Genomic DNA, 22,064 nt, shown 5'->3' on the forward strand with positions numbered 1-22,064 from the left:
TTCCTGTTGAACAATTCTTCTTCCTTATCCCTCCCTATTTCCTGTTTCCCCACACATAGTTACATTTCTTCCTTGCTATATAAACCCCTAATTTTAGTTAGCTGAGGAAATGGGCTTGAGACTGAACTCCCATTTCCCTGGCTGCAGCACCTGAAAAAGCTTTGTTTTCCCCCGGTGATACTCATTGTCTTGGTGACTGGCTTTCTGTGTGGCGAGCAATGGGATCTAGGCTAAACTCTTGGTGTTTCAGTAACATATGTACAGTTTAAAGAAAAATTATGTACAGTTTAAATAAAAGTGGGCACTCATAACCACCACTGACTGCGTCTTTTACATTTTTCTCTTTATATTTTTTCTCTCATGTTCTTGGAGTAGTGGTGACCCCCACCGTGGGAACCTCCAGTACTATCTTAATAGAGTACATCTGTCCACTATAACTGCAGTTTCAGTGTCAAACGCTCTGGGTCCCAGGATATTCTGGTCTCTTGGAGTCTTGGGTTTTGTAAGTAGCCCCAGAAGCTTTACTTATTTAGCCCCACTATTTTCTTGCTAGGTGTTGATACCATTATTGCCTTTTCCTCCTATTAAATAATTATTACCTCAATATATTTATTTTGAGGTATGTATATGTTTACTCAGTAAGTTTATTACCTCAATATGTTTCTCCTGATGGCTTGTCAGTTCAAGTCTGTGAGCTCTCTTCTTTATTCCACCTGCAAGAAAAGACAGGGCCATTTTGTATATGGGGCATATTGCCCCAGTGCTGAAGGTCTAAAGCCTACAAGCTTTCAAAGATCGTGTGTGTGTGTGTGTGTGTGTGTGTGTGTGTGTGTGTGTGTATCCCAAAATATAAAAATTACAAAACTGATAAATGTTTAAGTAACTTCAAATTAACATATCAATTTCATTACATGTTAAACTAGGATTTTATACACATTTTACATTTTGTAGCAATTTGAGATTAGGTTTCTTATTTCACAAGAATGTCTGATCATTTACAGATGCTGAGAAATCATAGGTAATTGTAAATTATAATAGTTACTTTTGGATTAAAATTTTTCAAGCACGAAATTTTTAAAAAACACTTTATCTTTTATAGCAAAAGAAAGGTAATATAAGGTCTGGATGTAACTTCATGTCTTTGGTACGGTATGGAGCTAGAATTCCAGAAGCAATAGATTTTAAAACATCTTTAGGGAAATGGGTGAATTGAAATGAGACATAAGGGAGATGGCAAGAGAGTGAAAAGAAGCGCGTTCTAAAGGAGGAAAGGAGAAAGGGAAAGGAAAGGAGAAAGGCATCTCTAAAGGGAAAGGAGATGCCTGCTGAGCGTCTACTGTGTGCCCTGCGCTGTTCCAGAAGTTGAGGATCCAAAACTAAGTCTAGGCTCCCCAAAGAAGTCCCAGTCTGGTAAGGAATCTGACAAGTAGTTAAATGATACAAAGTGTTAACTGTTGTTAAAGAAGTGTGCACACCGAGGGGCAAGATGGTAAGGGCGAGAACTCCCATGGGACGGGAACTAGGAAGGCTTCTGGGAGGTGACGCTTGATCTGAGGGTAAGCAAAGGAAAAAAAGGAAAGAGAGACAGAAAGGAAAAACAAGGAAGAGACAAGAAAAGGGAGAGGAAGAAGGGCTCGATGCGATCGGCGCTCGGGTAGTCAGGCGTCGACTGCTAGGGTCTGACCGCGGTCCCCACCCCCGTCCCGCCCCCTGTCCTTCCCTCCGCCCCGCGCCGCGGCCGGCAGGTTGTGCGTGAGTTTGGTGGCGGCCGGCTGTGCAGAGACGCCATGTACCGGCTCCTGTCAGCAGTGACTGCCCGGGCTGCCGCCCCCGGGGGCTTGGCCTCAAGCTGCGGACGACGCGGGGTCCATCAGCGCGCCGGGCTGCCGCCTCTCGGCCACGGCTGGGTCGGGGGCCTCGGGCTGGGGCTGGGGCTGGCGCTCGGGGTGAAGCTGGCAGGTGGGCTGAGGGGCGCGGCCCCGGCGCAGTCCCCCGCGGCCCCCGACACTGAGGCGTCGCCTCTGGCCGAGCCGCCACAGGAGCAGTCCCTCGCCCCGTGGTCTCCGCAGACCCCGGCGCCGCCCCGCTCCAGGTGCTTCGCTAGAGCCATCGAGAGTAGCCGCGACCTGCTGCACAGGATCAAGGTGCGGCCACTGGAGCGGGGGGCGTAGGGGGCCGGGGATCCACCCCTGTCGGCGGTGCTGTCGGGGGCTGAGTGGACCCCACCCGGGGCGGCGGGGTGCCCGCGATCGGCTTCCGAGAAAGACTTCCCATTTCCCCACCGCCAAGCCGTGGTCAGACGCTCTTGGGGGTTCCCCAAATCTGGGTGGAGGTCACTGCCTGTCTCGGGGACCGCCCCTTCCCCCTAGGGGGCGGACAGGCACATCCCTTGCTGTTAGTGAGTGAGCATGGCCTGGGACGAGGTGGGCGGGGCCCAGGTGGAGGGGGCGGGGCCCAGGTGGAGGGGGCGGGGCCCAGGTGGAGGGGGCGGGGCCCAGGCTCGGGGGGCGGGGCCTTGGAAGGTCCCCGAGGAGAGCGCTGGGCTTTTTCAGCAGGCCCATAACTGTCGGTTCTTTCCCCTTCGGTCTTAGGATGAGGTGGGCGCACCGGGCATAGTGGTTGGAGTTTCTGTAGATGGAAAAGAAGTCTGGTCAGAAGGTGGGTTCAGAAAATTGTTGTTTTGTTCTGTGCCAGTTGGTAAATAAAATATTGTTTTACTGGTTAGAGTGGATCCCATGAAATGCTATTGCATTTACATAAAACGATGCATATTGTAGAGAAAACATCTAACATAATAAAAGAATCAGGTGTTTTTAAATCATGGTAAGGTTTAAAATGTGACTAATAAATTGGAGTCATGAGGATGGCTACCCACTCCCACTTTTCTCTTAGGACTGGATTTATTAGTCTGAAAGTTATATACAGTAGTCCCTCCTTATCCTGGGGATATATTCCAAGACCCTCAGTGGATGCCTGAAAACGTGGATGATATTGAACCCTGTATATACTATATTTTATCTTATATATACATATCTATGATAAAGTTTATAAATCAGGCATAGTAAGAGATTAGCAACAATAATAAAATAGAACAATCACAACAATACTCTGAGTGGCATGCAATTTAAAGCTTACGAATTGTTTATTTCTGGAATTTTCCATTTAATACTTTCGGACCATGTATAACTGAAACTGAGGAAAGCGAAACCACAGATAAGGGGTAACTACTGTGTAGAACAATCCATTAACTGAGTACTTGCAGGTAACACTTATGGGTAGATAAAACTCAGAATTTGTGAAGTTTTCTTTTTTAATTAAGTTAACAATTTCTTGAGGCCTCTCTTCCGTAAAAAGCAAAGTGCTAAGTACTGGGGTTATACACTATTGTAGGGACCAGCCCCACAGGGTCGGTGGGTCTCTCCCTGTGTGCGGCGACGAGAGAGTGTAGAAATAAAGACACAAGACAAAGAGATAAAAGAAAAGACAGCTGGGCCCGGGGGACCACTACCACCAATGCGCGGAGACCGGTAGTGGCCCCGAATGTCTGGCTGCGCTGTTATTTATTGGATACAAAGCAAAACGGGCAGGATAAAGAGTGTGAGTCATTTCCAATGATAGGTAAGGTCACGTGGGTCACGTGTCCACTGGACAGGGGGCCCTTCCCTGCCTGGCAGCCGAGGCAGAGAGGGAGAGGAGACAGAGAGAAAGACAGCTTATGCCATTATTTCTGCATATCAGAGACTTTTAGTACTTTCACTAATTGACTACTGCTATCTAGAAGGCAGAGCCAGGTGTACAGGATGGAACATGAAGGCGGACTAGGAGCGTGACCACTGAAGCACAGCATCACAGGGAGACGGTTAGGCCTCCGGATAACTGCGGGCAGGCCTGACTGATGTCAGGCACTCCACAAGAGGTGGAGGAGCAGAGTCTTCTCTAAACTCCCCCGGGGAAAGGGAGCCTCCCTTCCCTGGTCTGCTAAGTAGCGGGTGTTTTTCCTTGACGCTCTTCGCTACCGCTAGACCATGGTCCGGCTGGCAACGGGCGTCTTCCCAGATGCTGGCGTTACCGCTAGACCAAGGAGTCCTTCTGGTGGCCCTGTCTGGGCGTAACAGAAGGCTCGCACTCTTGTCTTCCGGTCACTCCTCACTGTGTCCCCTCAGCTCCTATCTCTGTATGGCCTGGTTTTTCCTTGGCTATGATTATAGAGCAAGGATTATTATAATATTGGAATAAAGACTAATTGCTACAAACTAATGATTAATGATATATATAATCATATCTAAGATCTATATCTGGTATAACTATTCTTGTTTTATATTTTATTATACTGGAACAGCTCATGTCCTCGGTCTCTTGCCTCAGCGCCTGGGTGGCTTGCCGCCCACACACTATTCCTTGTCTTTAATGACTTTTCAGTCTACTTTATTAGGCTTTTTAACCAGGCAGAGGTGTCAACTATTTTTTTCAAACAGAGGCAAAAAACTTAGGGAGAGGGATTTCTATTCATTTTATGATACTTTTATCAAGGCATTATTTTTCATAACTTCTCTGTTGCACAGAAATTGATCTAATTGGTCATCCTAGGTTTCTAGGAGTCCCACTTTTAGAAAATGATGTTTCAGGCCAGGTGCAGTGGCTCAAGCCTGTAATCCTAGCACTTTGAGAGGCAGAGGCAGGTGGGTTGCCTGAGCTTAGGAGTTCGAGACCAGCCTGGACAACGTGGCAAAACCCCATCTCTACTAAAAACACAAAAAATTAGCCAGCCATGCTAGTGCGTGCCTGTAATCTCAGCTACTCGGGAGGCCAGGGCACGAGACTCGCTTGAACTCGGGAGGCGGAGGTTTGCAGTGAGCCGAGATCGTGTCACTGCACTCCAGCCTGGGCAACAGCGAGATTCTGTCTCAAAAAAAAAGAAAAAAAATGTTTCATATGCCATTTAAAGGCAGTAAGTTGATGGGTGCAGTAGGGGTTTGAATTTGAAGAAAAATGAGCCAGTTGAGGTGGCGCACGCCTGTAATCCCAGCGCTTAGGGAGGCCAGGGAGGAAGGATGGCTGAAGACCAGAAGTTTGAGACCAGCTTAGGCACCATAGCGACACCTGTGTCTCCATAAAAAAAAAAAATTTTTTTATTATTATTTTTTTTGGAGTTTCACTCTTGTTGCCCAGGCTGGAGTGCAATGGTGCGATCTCATCTCACCACAACCTCCACCTCCCAGGTTCAAGTGATTCTCCTGCCTCGTCCTCCCGAGTAGCTGGGATTACAGGCATGCACCACCACGCCTGGCTAATTTTTGTATTTTAAGTAGAGACGGGGATTCTCCATGTTGGTCAGGCTGGTCTCGAACTCCCGACCTCAGGTGATGCGCCTGCCTCGGCATCCCAAAGTGCTGGGATTACAGGCGTGAGCCACCGTGCCCAGCTTAAAATTTTTTAAAAAAGGAAAATGATTCTTTCTTCAAGTATAAGTATAATCTAATCATTATACCTAATTTATGATAAGTCTTGTAATAAAAAATTATATAAATGCCAGCTTTATGGACTTTATGCAAATATTTTTTAGATATTTAAGATTATACAAATTTATAGTCATTGTATTCCTTTTCTTTTCAGATCTCTGTTCTCTTTTTATTTATTTATTTATTTATTTTTTGGACAGGGTCTCTTACTGTGTCTCCCAGGCTGGCGTGCAGTGGTGTGATCTTGGCTCACTGCAATCTCAAACTCCTGGGCTCAGATGATTCTCCCACCTCAGCCTCCTGACTAGCTGAGACTACAGGTGCACTCCACCACGCCAGGCTTTTTTCTTTCTTTCTTTCTTTCTTTGTATATTTTGTAGAGATGCGGTTTCTGCCATGTTGCTCAGGCTAGTCTCGAAATCCTGAGCTCAAGTAATCCACCCGTCTCCGCCTCCCAAAGTGCTGGGATCGCAGGCACTTTCTCTTTCTTAGTTAGATTTACACACTTTCAGCCTGTGAGAACATGGAAACCAAATTTAAAATTTTTTCTAGAAAAAGCTTTAAGTTAGTACATAATTTTCCTCCTGGTTTGCAGTCGAATTAAATTGGTGGTTAGCTAGATTTGGTTTGCAGGACATCTTTTCACACATTTTTGAGACAGAGTTTCACTTTGTCGCCCTGGCTGGAGTGCCGTGGCGTTTTCTCAGCTCACCGCAACCTCTGCCTCCAAGGTTCAAGCGATTCTCCTGCCTCAGCCTCCCGAGTAGCTGGGATTACAGGCACACGCCACCATGACCGGCCAATTTTTGTATTTTTAGTAGAGACGGGGTTTTACCATGTTGGCCAGGCTAGTCTTGAACTCCCAATCTCAGGTGATCTGCTCACCTTGGCCACCCAAAGTGCTCAGATTATAGGCATGAGTCACCGTGCCCGGCCCACACTTACTTTTATTGAGTGGCTATTTCAAGGAATTCAGTGGAAATTTACTCAAAAGTCAAAAATAAATATAATCTGAAGAAGAATAATGATGTTTTCTTTAAAGAATACTTTATTTAAAATTTAGAATAACTCAGTTGTTTAGATAAGCTAAGAAAAATTTGTATCTAAGTCATAGAAAATTGCTATTGCAAACAGGGTACAATTTCACTTTAGTTATAAGGTTAAATTGTTAGGCTTACCGATATACTAAGATTTCTTTACATGTCCAGTGTTAAGTAACTTATAAAAGTGGAGTATCTTTTCTTTTAGATAAACACAGCATGTTTAAAGATAGTATTATTTCAGTGTTTGAAAACTTGTTTGACCATGAAGCCTGTTAATAGTGACTTTTTGCTTTTTTCCCCCAAAGGTTTAGGTTATGCTGATGTTGAGAACCGTGTACCATGTAAACCAGAGACAGTTATGCGAATTGCTAGCATCAGCAAAAGTCTCACCATGGTTGCTCTTGCCAAATTGTGGGAAGCAGGGAAACTGGATCTTGATATTCCAGTACAACATTATGTTCCCGAATTCCCAGAAAAAGAATATGAAGGTGAAAAGGTACTGAAACTCACAGTTCATTTTACTAATGGCATGTTAAATGGTTTATGCTGGAATTTATATTTAAAATGTTTCATAGGATTCTTTGGCTTGTTTTTAGTTATTGTTAATGTATTAGTTTTTCTTAATCCAGATGATAATCAGGTAGGTATTTTTCTGAAATTTGAGGCTAAGGATTTGTACATGACATTTTCCCAGCAGCAGTTCTAAATGGAAAATATTACTGAGACATTATTCCGAGGCAACTAACTTTCTATTGTTCAGGTTAATATTGTAATTGAATTTTCATGTTTTTACAATTAGGTTTCTGTCACAACAAGATTACTGATTTCCCATTTAAGTGGAATTCGTCATTATGAAAAGGACATAAAAAAGGTGAAAGAAGAGAAAGCTTATAAAGCCTTGAAGATGATGAAAGAGAATGTTGCATTTGAGCAAGAAAAAGAAGGCAAAAGTAATGAAAAGAATGATTTTACTAAATTTAAAACAGAGCAGGAGAATGAAGCCAAATGTCGGAATTCAAAACCTGGCAAGAAAAAGAATGATTTTGAACAAGGCGAATTATATTTGAGAGAAAAGTTTGAAAATTCAATTGAATCCCTAAGATTATTTAAAAATGATCCTTTGTTCTTCAGACCTGGTGAGTGTTAATCCCTTCTCTTAACAAAATCATCATTACTGAAATGTTAATTTTCAGGAAATCCAAAGTGATACCATCCGGAGTGCATTCATTGAGGTTGATGATTGTGATATGGACTAGTCTGGTGCTTGCGTTTTTGTCTGTAGTTTCTAACAAAGCCTAGCATCCAGGCAGCTTGTTTAAATTTTGCCTCATTGGAGACTACCCAGTCATTTAGAGGATGTTCATGCAAACTTATGGAGAAATGTTGGAGTAATAGTTCTCTAAATACAACCTGGACCAAAGTAGACATGATAAGGTATTGCTGATATTTTAGTATTTAGTTAGAATTTAAATTGCTCAACTTATTTTGTGCCTGTATTTCTTAAAGAAATGAGTGTTCATCACTAATTTTTTCCCAAAAAGCTGCTCTATACAAATAATTATCTTTGTTTTATTTTTTGATTTGGTGCCTATTGAAGCTACTTAATATCTAAATTTACCATAGTTTTATATACTTATATTCATTTTTCATTTTAAAAGCTTTTAGTTGAATAGATATTTTATAGATATGACTAATAAGAGCAAATAAGATATAATTATGGATTTTATCTTAAAAATAAAGTTCCATGCTGGGCACAGTTGGCTCACGCCTATAATCCCAGCACTTACGGAGGGAAAAGTGGGAGGATCGCTTGAGCCCAGGAGTTTAAGACTAGTCTGGGCAACAAAGCAAGGCCCTGTTTCTCCAAAAAAAATTTTTAATTAGCCAGGTTCGGTGGCCTGTGTGTGTAAGTAGTCCTAGCTACTCAGGAGGCTGAGGCGGGAGAATCCCTGAGCCCAGGAGTTCAAAGTTGCAGTGGGTTGTGATCATACCACTTTACTCTAGCTTGGGCAACAGCAAGAGCAAGACCCTGTCTCAAACCAGTTTGAGTTTGTCCAGAACCCAAAATGATATAAAGTTATTTATTTGAAATACTATGTATATTTGAATATATATTTAAATTCAAATATGTATTTGAAACAAAGTTTGTGTGCCTACATTTATTTTATTTTATTTATTTATTTATTTTGAGATGGAGTCTGGCCCTGTCACCCAGGCTGGAGTGCAGTGGCGGGATCTCAGCTCACTGCAAACTCTGCCTCCTGGGTTTAAGCGATTTTCCTTCTTCAGCCCCCTGAGTAGCTGGGATTATGGGTGCCCGCCACCACACCTGGCTAATTTTTGTATTTTAGTAGAGACAGGGTTTCACCATGTTGGCCAGGCTGGTCTCGAACTCCTGACCTCAGGTGATCCTCCCCCCTTGGCCTCCCAAAGTGCTAGGATACAGGAGTGAGCCACCGCTCCTGACCCATATATTTTATTAAAATAAGAACGTGTTTGCCCATTTATGCCCTAAACAATGAGTAGAGGTATATTAAGAACAAAGTTGACTCAAGAAATCAAATTTGCTTTTCTTTTCTTTCTGTTCCTGTTTTGTTGTCACTTTGAAATATTTTTGTTTTGTTTTAAGGTAGGATTTATTTGCTTACTTTATTATCAGAGAAAGGAGCAGATTTATGTGAAATGTTAAATATGCTGATCATAATTTTATTCTTGTGTTAAGGACTTGGAATAAGGACAGTTGCAAAGTTAACTCAATTTGTTGATGTATTGCTTGTGTTCTTTTTCTGAATGCTGAAGTAAAATATTCCAGTTTTAAAAGTATGCCAATTTTCAGTGGGAATATATTTTATGTGTTTTTGAATAATAATCAAGAATTTTATTTTTTTCCTCCTCGCAATGATGTCTCAAGGTAGTCAGTTTTTGTATTCAACTTTTGGCTATACCCTACTGGCAGCCATAGTAGAGAGAGCTTCAGGATGTAAATATTTGGACTATATGCAGAAAATATTCCATGACTTGGATATGCTGACGACTGTGCAGGAAGAAAACGAGCCAGTGATTTACAATAGAGCAAGGTAAATGAATACCTTCTGCTGTGTCTAGCTATATCGCATCTTAACACTATGTTATTAATTCAAAGTCAAATTTTCTTTGTTTCCATTCCAAAATCAACCTGCCACATTTTGGGAGCTTTTCTACATGTCTGTTTTCTCATCTGTAAAGTGAAGGAAGTAAAACATGTTTATAAAGTACACTAAGACCCTTTGATGAAAGATAGCAATAATATTAATAATTCAAACATGAATAACTAAACCAAAATTGCACCCCCCATGAGCATCTGTAATTTGCTCTTTAACCATTCCTTTTTTAGGTTTTAACTAATACTTTGTTTACGTGTTATTAGTTTTTAATTGTTTTCATACTGTTTTGAAATAATTTTATACTTATAGAAAAGTTGCAAGAGTAGTACAAAGGATTCACGTATCCTCTTTACTCAGATTCCCTTAATGTTAGTTTACCGCATTTGCATTACCTTTCTGTCTACATATGTGTTTGTTTCTGAACCATTTGGAAATAAGTTGTAGACGTGATATCCCTTTACCTATAAATATTTACATGTGTATTTTCTAAAAACAAGGACATTCAGGGCTGGGTGCAGTGGCTCACGCCTGTAATCCCAACACTTTGGAAGGCCGAGGTGGGTGGATCACCTGAGGTCAGGAGTTCAAGACCAGCCTGGCCAATGTGGTGAAATCAACCCTCTCTCTACTAAAAATGCAAAAATTAGCCAGGTGTGGTGGCGGGTGCCTATAATCCCAGCCACGCGGGAGGCTGAGGTAGGAGAATCGCTTGAACCCAGGAGGTGGAGTTGCAGTAAGCCAAGATCGTGCCCCTGCACTTCAGGCTGGGCGAAAGAGCGAGACTCCATGTCAAAAAAGGAAAAAAAAAAAAAAAAAAAAAAAAAGGACATTTGGGAAATTAACATAGATACAATGCTTTTATCCAATCTACAGACCTTACTCAAATTTTGCCAGTTGTTCCAATAATGTCCTTTATAGCAAAAGAGCAGAAAAACTTTTTTTTCTGGTCTAGGATCTAATCCATGATCTCATATTGCATTTACTTGTCATATCTATCAGAAGTCACTTGACATCAGTTTGTCCCATTATTGCTGATGGTATTTTAATCACTTTTTGAGGTGGTGCCTGTCAGGTTATTGTAAAGTTACTATTTTTACTTTATAATTAACAAGTATATTTGGAGGAGATAATTTGAGATGATGTAAAAATCCTCTTTCTCATCAAACTTTCTACTAGTTTTAGCATCTATCAGTGATTCGTGACTGAATCAGTTATTACAGTGATGGTTGTCAAATGGTGATTTTCTAATTCCATCATCCATTCTATATTTATCAGTTGGCATTCTATTATAAGAAGGTGCGGGCCGGGGCGGTGGCTCACGCCTGTAATCCCATCACTTTGGGAGGCTGAGGTGGGCGGATCACATGAGACCAAGTTTGAGACCAGCCTGGCCAACATGGGGAAACCCCATCTCTACTGAAAATACAAAAAATCAGCCGGGCATGGTGGCATACACTTGTAATCTCGGCTGCTCGGGAGTCTGAGGCAGGAGAATCTCTTGAACCCAGGAGGCAGAGGTTGCAGTGAGCCAAGATCATGCCACTGCACTCCAGCCTGGGCGACAAAGTGAGACTCCATCTCAGAAAAAAAAGTGCTTTCCCTTCTCTCTTATTTATTTATTCATACCAGTATGCACTCATGGATTCTTATTTTAGTCAATGAGTTATAATCTGTCACTGTCATTATTTAATATGTTGCTTTTAAAATAGTATATGAAATAATAAAACTGTAACAGTAAATGGTTATTAGATTGCTTACCTATATGTGTATTTTTTGTTTTGTTTTGCCTTACATTTGTAAATATTTATTAAGCAAATACTACATGCCACATACTATACCACATAATAGAGCTAACCTGACATAGCTCCTGCCCTCCAGGAGCTTACAGACCAACATCTAGCAAATAATTCAATTAAGTACATACATTTTCTTTCAAAAAGAATACATGTTATGACTAGGCACAGTGGTTCACACCTGTAATCCCAGCACTTTGGGAGGCCAAGGCAGGAGGATTGCTTGAGCCCAAGAGTTTGAGACTAGCTAGGGCAACATAGTGAGACCCCGTCTCCACAAAAAATACAAAAATTAGCCAGGCATGGTGGTGCGTGCCTGTAGTCCTAGTTACTCGGGAGGCTGAGGTGGGAGGATTGTTTGAGCCCAGAAGGTGGAGGTTGTAGTGAGCCGAGGTCGCCCCACTACACTCTAGTCTGAGTAACAGAGCAAGACTCTGTCACCGCCCCCAACAACAAAAAAAAGAATATGATGATTATGTAACATAGTTATCAGTGGGGCCACACTGCCCTTTAGATATGTAGCTAACATGGTAATCCCCTAATTTCTTTTTGTAATTATTATTTTAGATTCAGGGTGTACATGTGCAGGTTTGTTACATGGATATTATATAATGCTGAGGTTTGGACTTAAATTGAACCTGTCACCCAAATAATGAGCTTAGTACCTAATAGGTAGTTTTTTAACCCTTGCCCTCCTCCCTGCGTCCCCCTTTTTTGAGTCCTTGGTGTCTCTTGTTCCCATCTTTATGTTCACGTGTACCCAGTGTTTAGCTCCTACTTACAAGTGAGAATATGTGGTATTTGATTTTCTGTTTCTACATTAATTCACTTAGGATAATGGCCTCTAGCTACATTTATGTTGCTGCAAAGGACATGATTTTGTTCTTTTTTATGTATATGTGTAGATATTTAATTGAATGATTTTCTGCTTTATTTTGTGTGTGTTGATAGTAAACATTAAAATGCTCTTCTTATTTGGATTATGCAGACCTCTGCTACATGCCATTAATAAGAGTAATTAAGATTTTGGGGGCGGGGCAAGGTGGCTCACGCCTGTAATCCCAGCACTTTGGGAGGCTGAAGCAGGTGGATTGTCTGAGCTCAGGAGATCAAGACCAGCCTGGGTAATATGGTAAAACCCCATCTCTACCAAAAGTACAAAAAAAATTAGCCAGGCATGGTAGTGTGTACCTGTAGTCCTGACTACTTGGGAGGCTGAGTTGGGAGGATCACTTGAGCCTGGGAACTTGAGGCTCCACTGAGCTGTGATTGCACCACTGCACTCCAGCCTGGGCAAGAGAGCGAGACCCCATCTCAAAAAAAATTTTTTTTGATATATTATAAAAATACAAAGCAATATCTAAAATAATTGAATGCTTAAAAACTATCTGGGTATAAACACTGTTTTACAGTGAGGTATCCTTAGGTACTTTTTAATAAGTTTTAAGATTTAAAACATTTAAACGACATTTTCTCTCCATTTTCTTTTACAGCTTTTAAATATAAAATATCAAGTTGAAGTTACTTACGTAAATTTGAATTGGGTGTTCAAACAAAATTCTAGGCAAATTGCTTAAGCAGACTTTAATATTTTATGGAGAGGCTTTAGAACAGATTTTGACAAGTTAACTAGAATTTTTACCCTTAGGAGTGAAAAATGCTATGATTTTATATAATTTCATATTTGATACATTTACCACTATAATAGGAAAGGGTTTAGTCAGCTTTTTAGCCTTTACAAATTTTATATTTTAATTTATGCTTTCTCTTATGGAGACATTTTCTATGACTTAGAGTTTTAACTACTAATTTACATAATCTAAAATAACTCTGGCCAGGTGCTGTGTGGCTCATGCCTGTAATCCCAGCACTTTGAGAGGCCAAGGCAGGAGGATCATTTGAGGCCAGGAGTTTGAGACTAGCCTTGGCAACAGAGTGAGACCCCATCCCTACAAAAATTCTTTAAAAAATTAGGCGGGCATAGTAGCGCACACCTGCGGTCCTAGTTAATCAGGAGGAGAGGATCACTTGAGCCCTGGAGTTTCAGGCTGCAGTGAGCTATGATTATACCCTGCTCTCCAGCCTGGGTGACAAAGCAAGATCCTGTCTCTAAATGTTAATTAATTACTTAATTAAATAAAACAAGCACAAGACTATATGAAAGTGTTAAAAAATTTCCATGTTCAGCTGAGATGAGACAGGATTAAAGTAATGTGAACTAAATACAGATTTCTTGTCTGAACTGGTATACTTCAAATACTTCAATACTTCAAAATACACATGGAAGTATTGAATTTTAAAATTATAAACATTTGAGCTTATTTTGTAGAGAAAAATTTGAGACACAGTATTAGCAAATGCGATAAAGATTTGTTTGACTTTTTAAAGTAATTTGGGGTTTTATTATTAGAGGAAAAAGTATTTGGAAAGCAAATACTTGGTAACTTTTCAAAAATACTTTAATTCAGAAAGAACAAAATACTTATGAAAGGGCAGTTGTGTCAAATGTTAGGAGGGTGAGTCAGAAGTTTATAAAATGGCCAGTTGAGTTATATCTTGATTATTTGTGGTCAGAATTAATTCAGTTTTTTAAGTATTTGTATTCTTTACTGATTTTTATCTGTTTACTCCTCTCTCTTCCTACCATAGTGGTTTTCAAACTGTAGGTTTGTATGTCCAATTATTGAGTTGGAAAATCAGTTTAGTGGGTTGAGTACCAGGATTTCTTTTTTTTTAATGGAACAAAATAGAATAGAATATGATAAAGTACATTGCAGGTAGTAAAGGTAAATATAAGCTTTGGGATAAAGGTTAGGCTGCTGCATTAAAGGGGCACCAAAATGCAGTGGCGTGAGGAAAATAAAAGTTTAATTCCCCCTTGCAGCATTCCTGAGGTGAGCTGTTCTGGTTGGTTCCCCACGAGCCTTTAAGAGGCCAGATTCATCCATCTTACTGCTCCTCTCTCCACAGTGGTGTCCCTGTCTGTACACCTGAAGCTCAATCACAGCCCTGCAGGTGCCCCAGCCTCCTGAAAAGAGAAAGGGTATGGAGCATGTACTCAGGGCCTTAAGGTCTCCAGACTTGCAAGTGTCACACTTCATTTCTGTCCACCTTCTGTTGGCAAAAACTTAGCTGTATGGTCACACTTTGCGACAAGGGAGGCTGAGAAATGTAATTTGTAGCTGAGCAGGCATGTGCCTTGCTTTACTTTATTACTAAGGAAGAAGAGTCAATTTTGTGAACAACCAGCCATCTATGCCACTGGCCACTGTGTTGCTCCATAAAACTTCTGTTTTAGAAGGGTGTGATGTGTGTGTGATGTGTGTGTGTGTGTGTGTGTGTGTGTGTGTGTGTTTTCATTCAGTCAAAAGGAGAAATATATTCCTCACTGTGGGTTGAGGTTAAAAAAAAAGTTTGAAAGCCATTCAGTGGACTATGTCAAACTAAAATTTTATTATAATTTTTGCTAGTAATTTGTGAAAGGGGCTTTGGAAGAGAATTTTGAATCTTAATTACTGATAGGAATTTTACAGTTATATTTTATTTTCCATTTTATTATTTGATTTGTTAGAAAGGTAGCACATTTAACAAATCAACTATTACTTTTACCTTGCATATTTCCATTAGTACATGCTTTACAAATGGTTTAATTGTACTTTATAAAGAAATAGATGAAATGGTGGCTTTTTTTGGAAAATTTTTTAGCTTTATGTTCCTATCTACATACTAGTTTTGTTCAATCTTCTGTTGTATTTAAATTATAATTGTTCAATTATCAGCTTATTTAAAAGGATTAAATATGCATTGCAAATCAGTTTATGGCCTAAAAGAGATTTCTTGGGGACCCAAAATAAATTAGATTAGCAACAAGCAATGAATTTTAATTTTTTAAATGGCCTGTGGTTCTCAACTACTTCAGACTCTTTGTGTTTATTATTTTTGGATCTAGCATTATATTTTACTGGAAAGCACAAGAAAAATGATAAATACCATTGGGAGGCCAAGAGGGGTGGATTGCTTGAGCCTCAGTGTTCAAGACCAGCCTGGGCAACATGGTGAAACCCTGTCAGACAATACAAAAAAAATCAGCCGGGCATGGTGGCATGCGCCTGTAGTCCCAGCTACTTGGAGGCTGAGCGGGCAGGATCACCTGAGCCCAGGAAGCTGATGCCGCAGTGAGCTGTGATCATGCCACTGCACTCTAACCTGATGATGGAATGAGACCCTGTCTCAAAAACAAAAGACAAATACCAGAAGTTGTCAGTTGAATCTAAAAAAAGATTCTCTAGTAAAGATGGCATGGATGTATGACCTTACTATGATTTAGATCTAGACATCTGAAAATTTGAAAATAGATGTCTAGCTCTGTGTATAAGGGGGAGAAGGATGTTATGTCCACTCATTGAGCCTCTTTTCTAAGCTAGAAATTAAGTCTCTGTGAATGTGCAGACTGCAGAGCAGCTATTATTTCCTGTTTTCTTGATGAGTAATTAACTTGTGACTTGCGCAAAAATCAAAATATGCCATATGATGGTGGGTTAATTTCATTTTCTTTTCTTTTTTTCTTTTTCTTTTTTTTTTTTTTTGAGGCAAGATCTCACTCTGTTGCCTAGGCAGGAATGCAGTGGCACAATCATACCTCACTGCAGCCTTGAACTCCCTGGCTCAAGTGATCCTCCTGTATCAGCCTTCCAAGTAGCTGGAACTACAGATGTGTGCCACCACACCTGGCTGATTTTTAAATTTTTTTGTAGAGATGAGATCTTGCTGTGTTTCCCAGGCTGATCTCCTGGCCTCAAATGATCCTCCCTCCTCAGCCTCCCAAAGTGTTGGGATTACAGGCGTGAGCCTAGCTCATTTTATTTTCTATTCTTTGAAAAAAGGCGATGGGTTTCTATCTCTAGTGTTAAGGGTCCCTATCAGCTCTGAGATGCTTTTGGTTTGGTTTTTTTGTTTTGTCTTGTTTTAATTTTTGGTAGTTCTCGATGGTTCTAAAGGGTAGTTGATTCATTTTAGTTAGATAAAATGGGCTGCTGAAATAAAATAGGGCACTAAAAGAGGAAATATTGTTACCTAGGAAAATGTTTTGTCTATTTGCTATATTTATTTTATTTGATACAGTATCTATTTGGGCCTCTAAAACTCAACTCTGATTCTTTTTTGTAATAATTATTTTAAAGGAGTTTAAAGGCACCAGCTTTTTGGGGGAGTTCAGGGAGTAAAAGGAATCTCTTCAAAGATACAGGCAAAAATAAAACCTTGAAGTAAAACTTAATAAATATATATGTTTGTATTCATTTGTTTTATGGTACCATTTTGAGGGGAAAAAAATGTTTCCAGCTTCCTTATGTAGTCTACTGACTTGTTGGGTATAACCATAAACCTGTTTATAATATCCTGAGTAAGGCTTTTTAGAGTTACTATGTTTCCAGAAGTAAATATTTCTCTTCTTTATCACTTCTCTGTGTGTTTATGCATGTGTTTAAAATAGTACCATACGGTGTCTGTCACCTGTTTAAAAGTATCTCACCAGAATCCCACCTCACAATAGCACTTAAATTCTTTTGCTCAGATTTGAGTCACAAGATCACACTTAGCTGTAAGGGAGGCAAGAGAATTGTTTTTAACTGGATATGTTGTTGTCTTGAATAAAATTGGGATTTTCTTAAATGGAACAGTGGGGACACTGTTTCTGTTTAGGCACATAACTATACTGATTCTGTGTAGCAAATATACTCTGTATAGGCAAGTACACTAAATAACCCAGTAAGTGAACATCACAAAGGAGCTCAGTGAATGTTCTTGCCACTGAAAGACACTCAATTTGTTGATAGGGGAATCCTCAGTCAATGCCTCGGCTTATTATTAGAACTTGGCCATATTTTTTATGTGTTTGGCACAATGTTTGCAACAAAAATTTCTAATTTTATAACTAGATGGGATGAAAACCAAATAAAATGAATATTTTCTGGAGTGTTTGCTGCATTTTTTAATGTTTAAAATTTTTAATTTCAATTTTTATGGGTACATAGCAGCTGTATATATTTATGGGGTACGTGAGATGTTTTGATACAGGCATGCACTGCAAAACAATCACTCGTGTAAAATGAGTTATCCATCCCCTCAAGTATTTATCCTTTGTGTTACAAATGATCCAATCCTACTCTTTTAGTTATTTTAAAATGTACAATTTTTATTGACCATAATCACCATGTTGTATTCTCAAATACTGGATCTTATTAATTATTTATGTTTCTTTTGTACCCATTAACCATCCCCCACCTTCTCTCAACTTTGGCTGTATTTTGACAGTATAAATATGGCCTTTACCTTCTATTTCTAAAGTGTCTTCTAGAATTAAGAATTGTTCCATATCAAGCTCTTTTTCATGCCTTTAGCTGACAGACTCTCTACTGGTAGTTCAATTCAAATGTTAATACTAAATGTTAAAGTGGGATTGTTTTTATAACATGCATTTGAAATTATGTTGGTTTTCAAACTTCTTATAACAATAAATACCAAGTGATGAATATTGTCTCTAAAGACATTTAAGAAGCATTTTAAAAATAAGGCTGGGCGCAGTGGCTCATGCCTGTAATCACAGCACTTTGGGAGGTGGAGGCAGGTGGATCACTTGAGCCCAGGAGTTCGAGACCAACCTAAGCAACATGGCAAAACCCTGTCTCTACAAAAAATACAAAAATTAGCCAGGCAAGGTTGTGTGTGCCTGTAGTGCCAGCTACTCAGGAGGCTGAGGTGGGGGATTACCTGAGCCTGGGATCATACCACTGCACTCCAGCCTGGGTGACAGAGTGAGACCCTGTCCCCCCACCCTTGAAAAAAAGTATTTTTAGTTTCTAAGTTTGTAGATGTAGATTTCTGTGGTTATATAACATTCTTGTGCAGAATCTGGAGATTCTTATAAATAAGTATGAAGAAGCTGTTTGTCATCTGGCATCATCCCATCAGTTAGTTACAAAAATGTCTCAGTAACCTAGTCAAGAACTTGTGTCTATATTCTTTTAAGCAGAAATGTTCTAGGAATTTGAAATGGTAAAGTTTATCTTTCAGCTGAATAAAATTATTTTCATAAAAATGTACTAATTTGTCCTATGTGAAAAGGAACTAAGAGATTAAAATCTAGAATTTGCTTATTAAAGCTAGAATTATAAAGTCTAGAAGTCTCCATATTTTTATATTTAAAGGAGGAATGACTGAGGAGTTCTAGTTTCCAGTCTTAATGTAAGTGGTTTGAAATGCTTTACTGTTAAAAGGAAGTTACAGAGCTGGGCGCAGTGGCTTACACCTGTAATCCTAGCACTTTGGGAAACCGAGGCTGGCAGATTACATGAGGTCAGGAGTTTCTGACCAGCCTGGCCAACATAGGGAAACCCCGTTTCTACTAAAAATACTATATATATATATATATATATATATATATATATATATATATATATATATATATTAGCTGTGCGTGGTGGTGGGCGCCTGTAATCCCAGCTACTCAGGAGGCTGAGGGAGAATCACTTGAATCCGGGAGGCGGAGATCACAGTGTGCCGAGATCATGCCACTGCACTCCAGCCTAGGTGAAAGAGCAAGACTCTGTTTCAAAAAAAAAAAAAAAAAAATCGGCCAGGAACAGTGGCTCACGCCTATAATCCCAGCACTTTGGGAGGCCGAGGCAGGCAGATCACCTGAGTTTGGGAGTTCAAAACCAGCCTGGCCAACATGATGAAGCCCCGTCTCTACTAAAAATACAAAAAAAAAAAAAAAAAAAAATTAGCTGGGCATAGTGGTGCATGCCTGTAATCCCAGCTACTGGGGAGGCTGAGGCAGGAGAATCAGTTGAACCCAGGAACAGTGAGCTGAGATTGTGCTGCTGCACTCCAGCCTGGGCATCAGAGCAAGACTCAGTGTCAAAAATCAATAAATAGGCCGGGCATGGTGGCTCGTGCCTATAATCCCAACACTTTGAGAGGCCAAGGTGGGTGGATCACCTGAGGTCAGGAGTTTGAGACCAGCCTGGCCAACATGGCAAAACCCCATCTCTACTAAAAATATAAAAGTTAGCCAGATGTGGTGGCGCACAACTGTAATCCCAGCTACTCGGGAGGCTGAGGCAGGAGAATCACTTGAACCTGGGAAGTGGAGGTTGCAGTGAGCCAAGATCGCGCCACTGCACTCCAGCCTAGGCGATAAGAGCGAAAGTCTGTCTCAAAAATAAATAAGTAAATATACAGAAAAAAATTAGCTGGGCATGGTGGCAGCACGTGTAATCCCAGCTACTGGGGAGGCTGAGGCAGGAGAACCAAACTGCAGCCTGGTCAACAGAGCAAGACTCTGTCTCAAAAAAAAGAAGTTACAGAAAGCTGATTATTGGCTGGGCACAGTGGCTCATGCCTGTAATCCCAGCACTTTGGGAGGCAGAGGCGAGTGGATTGCTTGAGGCCAGGAGTTCGAGACCAGGCTGGACAACAGTGAGACCTTCATCTCTACCAAAAAAAAAAAAAAAAAAAATCTTAGCCAGGTATGGTGGTACACACCTGTGGTCCCAGCTGCTCAAGAGGCTGAGGCAGGAAGATTGCTTGAGCCCTGGAGGTTGAGGCTACAGTTAGCCATGATTGTACCACTGCAGTCCAGCCTAGGCAATAGTGCAAGACTCTGTCTCAAAAGAAAAGTAGAAATTTATTTCTCAATGAAAAAATGTGTTTCTATTATGTAACTTTTAGATTTAATTTTACTTGGTTGGCTGGAATTACAAATATAATCAGGAGTTGACACAAAGTAATGAGGGCCTAAAATTTGAGAGTTGTCATAGGAATAGAAGGAAGGGAGAAGGGTAAGACACAAAGCAGAGATTGAATAAATAGGATTTAGCATCTTATTGGATGTGAGAGTTTAGGGCAAGAAAGTCATTAAAAGTTGTATAATGAAGGTTTTAATGGAGAGAAACACGACAGACATGTTGATTTTGAGACAATGAGAAAACCACCTCTTTTTTTAAATCTTCAGACACATACCTGTGGCCACTCATTTCCTAACTGCTAACCCTACTTCACTCAATATTATGACTTGTACTTTTAGGGGACGTATAAGAATCTTGAAAAAAGAAGAAAGGATTCAAACTAGGGTTTGCTAACTCCAGCCTTTCCCACTGCACCAAGAAACTACCATGTCACATCATTATATATGATATGTATATGGTATTTTGTTTAGAATTTTTTTTTAGATAGGATCTTGCTTTTCTGCCCAGGCTGGACTCAAACTCCTGGGCTCAAGTGATCCTCCTGCCTTAGCCTCCTGAGTCGCTGGGATTACAGGCACCAGCTGCTGCACCCAGCTTATATGGTATTTTTATCCAAGAAATCTAGTCATCTTACAAATAACCTTATTCCTAAACATCCCAAAGTGCTTTGGATGTTTACAGTTTTGGTTATAAAATTCATTTGTGGCACGATTCAACATTAACCCCAAGGACAAGGAATATCTACCAAATGATAACTTTCTCCATATGCACAGTGCAAATATGTCATGTGTAATATTAACCAATACATTTTTTCAGGTATTAAAGGTTTGATACACTCAGCATGGACAAGCCATACCAATAGAAAAAAACCACTTTCTATGCTTTAATTCAAAAGGTAATTAGACTATCTTACTTAGTTATCTGTGTGTCATTAGGACCTGAATCATACTGAAAATTAGTGGTTAGTTTATAGTTTCTGAGAATGTATGATCATTACATTGAAATACAATCTCTCTCATGTATACATTTTTCTATCATCATGTGTGAAGCCAGTGACTATGAAATTTTTCATGATCATTTCTTATTTCCTTTTAGATTTTATGTTTACAATAAAAAGAAACGTCTTGTCAACACACCTTACGTGGATAACTCCTATAAATGGGCTGGTGGTGGATTTCTGTCTACAGTGGGTGACCTTCTGAAATTTGGGAATGCAATGCTTTATGGTTACCAAGTTGGGCTGTTTAAGAACTCAAATGAAAATCTTTTACCTGGATACCTCAAACCAGAAACAATGGTTATGATGTGGACCCCAGTCCCTAACACAGAGATGTCTTGGGATAAAGAGGGTAAATATGCAATGGCGTGGGGTGTTGTGGAAAAGAAACAAACGTATGGTTCGTGTAGAAAGCAACGGCATTATGCTTCACATACTGGAGGGGCAGTGGGTGCCAGTAGTGTCCTGCTGGTCCTTCCTGAAGAACTGGATACAGAGACTATAAATAACAAGGTTCCCCCAAGAGGAATCATTGTTTCTATCATATGTAACATGCAATCTGTTGGCCTCAATAGCACCGCTTTGAAGATTGCCCTTGAATTTGATAAAGACAGATCAGACTGATAACCTTAACACCATAGGTGCAAAATGAGTTGTTTTGAGGTTTTTTTGAAACATTAAAGTTCCAAAACATGACATTTTTAAGAATAAATTTGAAATAGAGTATAATTGAATGCAGAGAATTATGTACCTCTAATTGCTTAATTTTGTAATGGTCTTTTATTGTAGAATTGGTTCTTCATACTCAGGGAAGTAATTATATTGTTTTTACTTTTTGAAAAAAGTGTTAACTCTTGAAATAAAATATTCTGATAAAATATG

The 22,064-nt window shown here is 40.0% G+C and overlaps 1 protein-coding gene across 2 annotated transcripts; it reads left to right on the forward strand.

Annotated features, from left to right (window-relative positions):
* Positions 1 to 1,715: 1,715 nt before the first annotated feature.
* Positions 1,716 to 22,064, forward strand: LACTB (lactamase beta). 2 transcript variants are annotated; one of them, XR_004666538.1, is made up of 7 exons: positions 1,716 to 2,144; positions 2,592 to 2,658; positions 6,808 to 6,998; positions 7,302 to 7,638; positions 9,418 to 9,579; positions 21,002 to 21,080; positions 21,281 to 21,416. XR_004666538.1 is itself a non-coding variant. In XM_003827934.3 (6 exons), exons 1-6 carry the CDS (start codon positions 1,788 to 1,790, stop codon positions 21,804 to 21,806), a joined length of 1,644 nt encoding a protein of 547 aa, XP_003827982.1. In that variant the 5' UTR covers positions 1,716 to 1,787; the 3' UTR covers positions 21,807 to 22,064. The 2 variants fall into 2 exon arrangements, 1 of the variants encoding a protein (XP_003827982.1); XM_003827934.3 differs by lacking the exon at positions 21,002 to 21,080 and having other exon boundaries at positions 9,414 to 9,579; positions 21,281 to 22,064.

This window comes from Pan paniscus, chromosome 16, assembly GCF_029289425.2.
Source record: "Pan paniscus chromosome 16, NHGRI_mPanPan1-v2.0_pri, whole genome shotgun sequence".
NCBI classification, from domain to species: domain Eukaryota; kingdom Metazoa; phylum Chordata; class Mammalia; order Primates; family Hominidae; genus Pan; species Pan paniscus.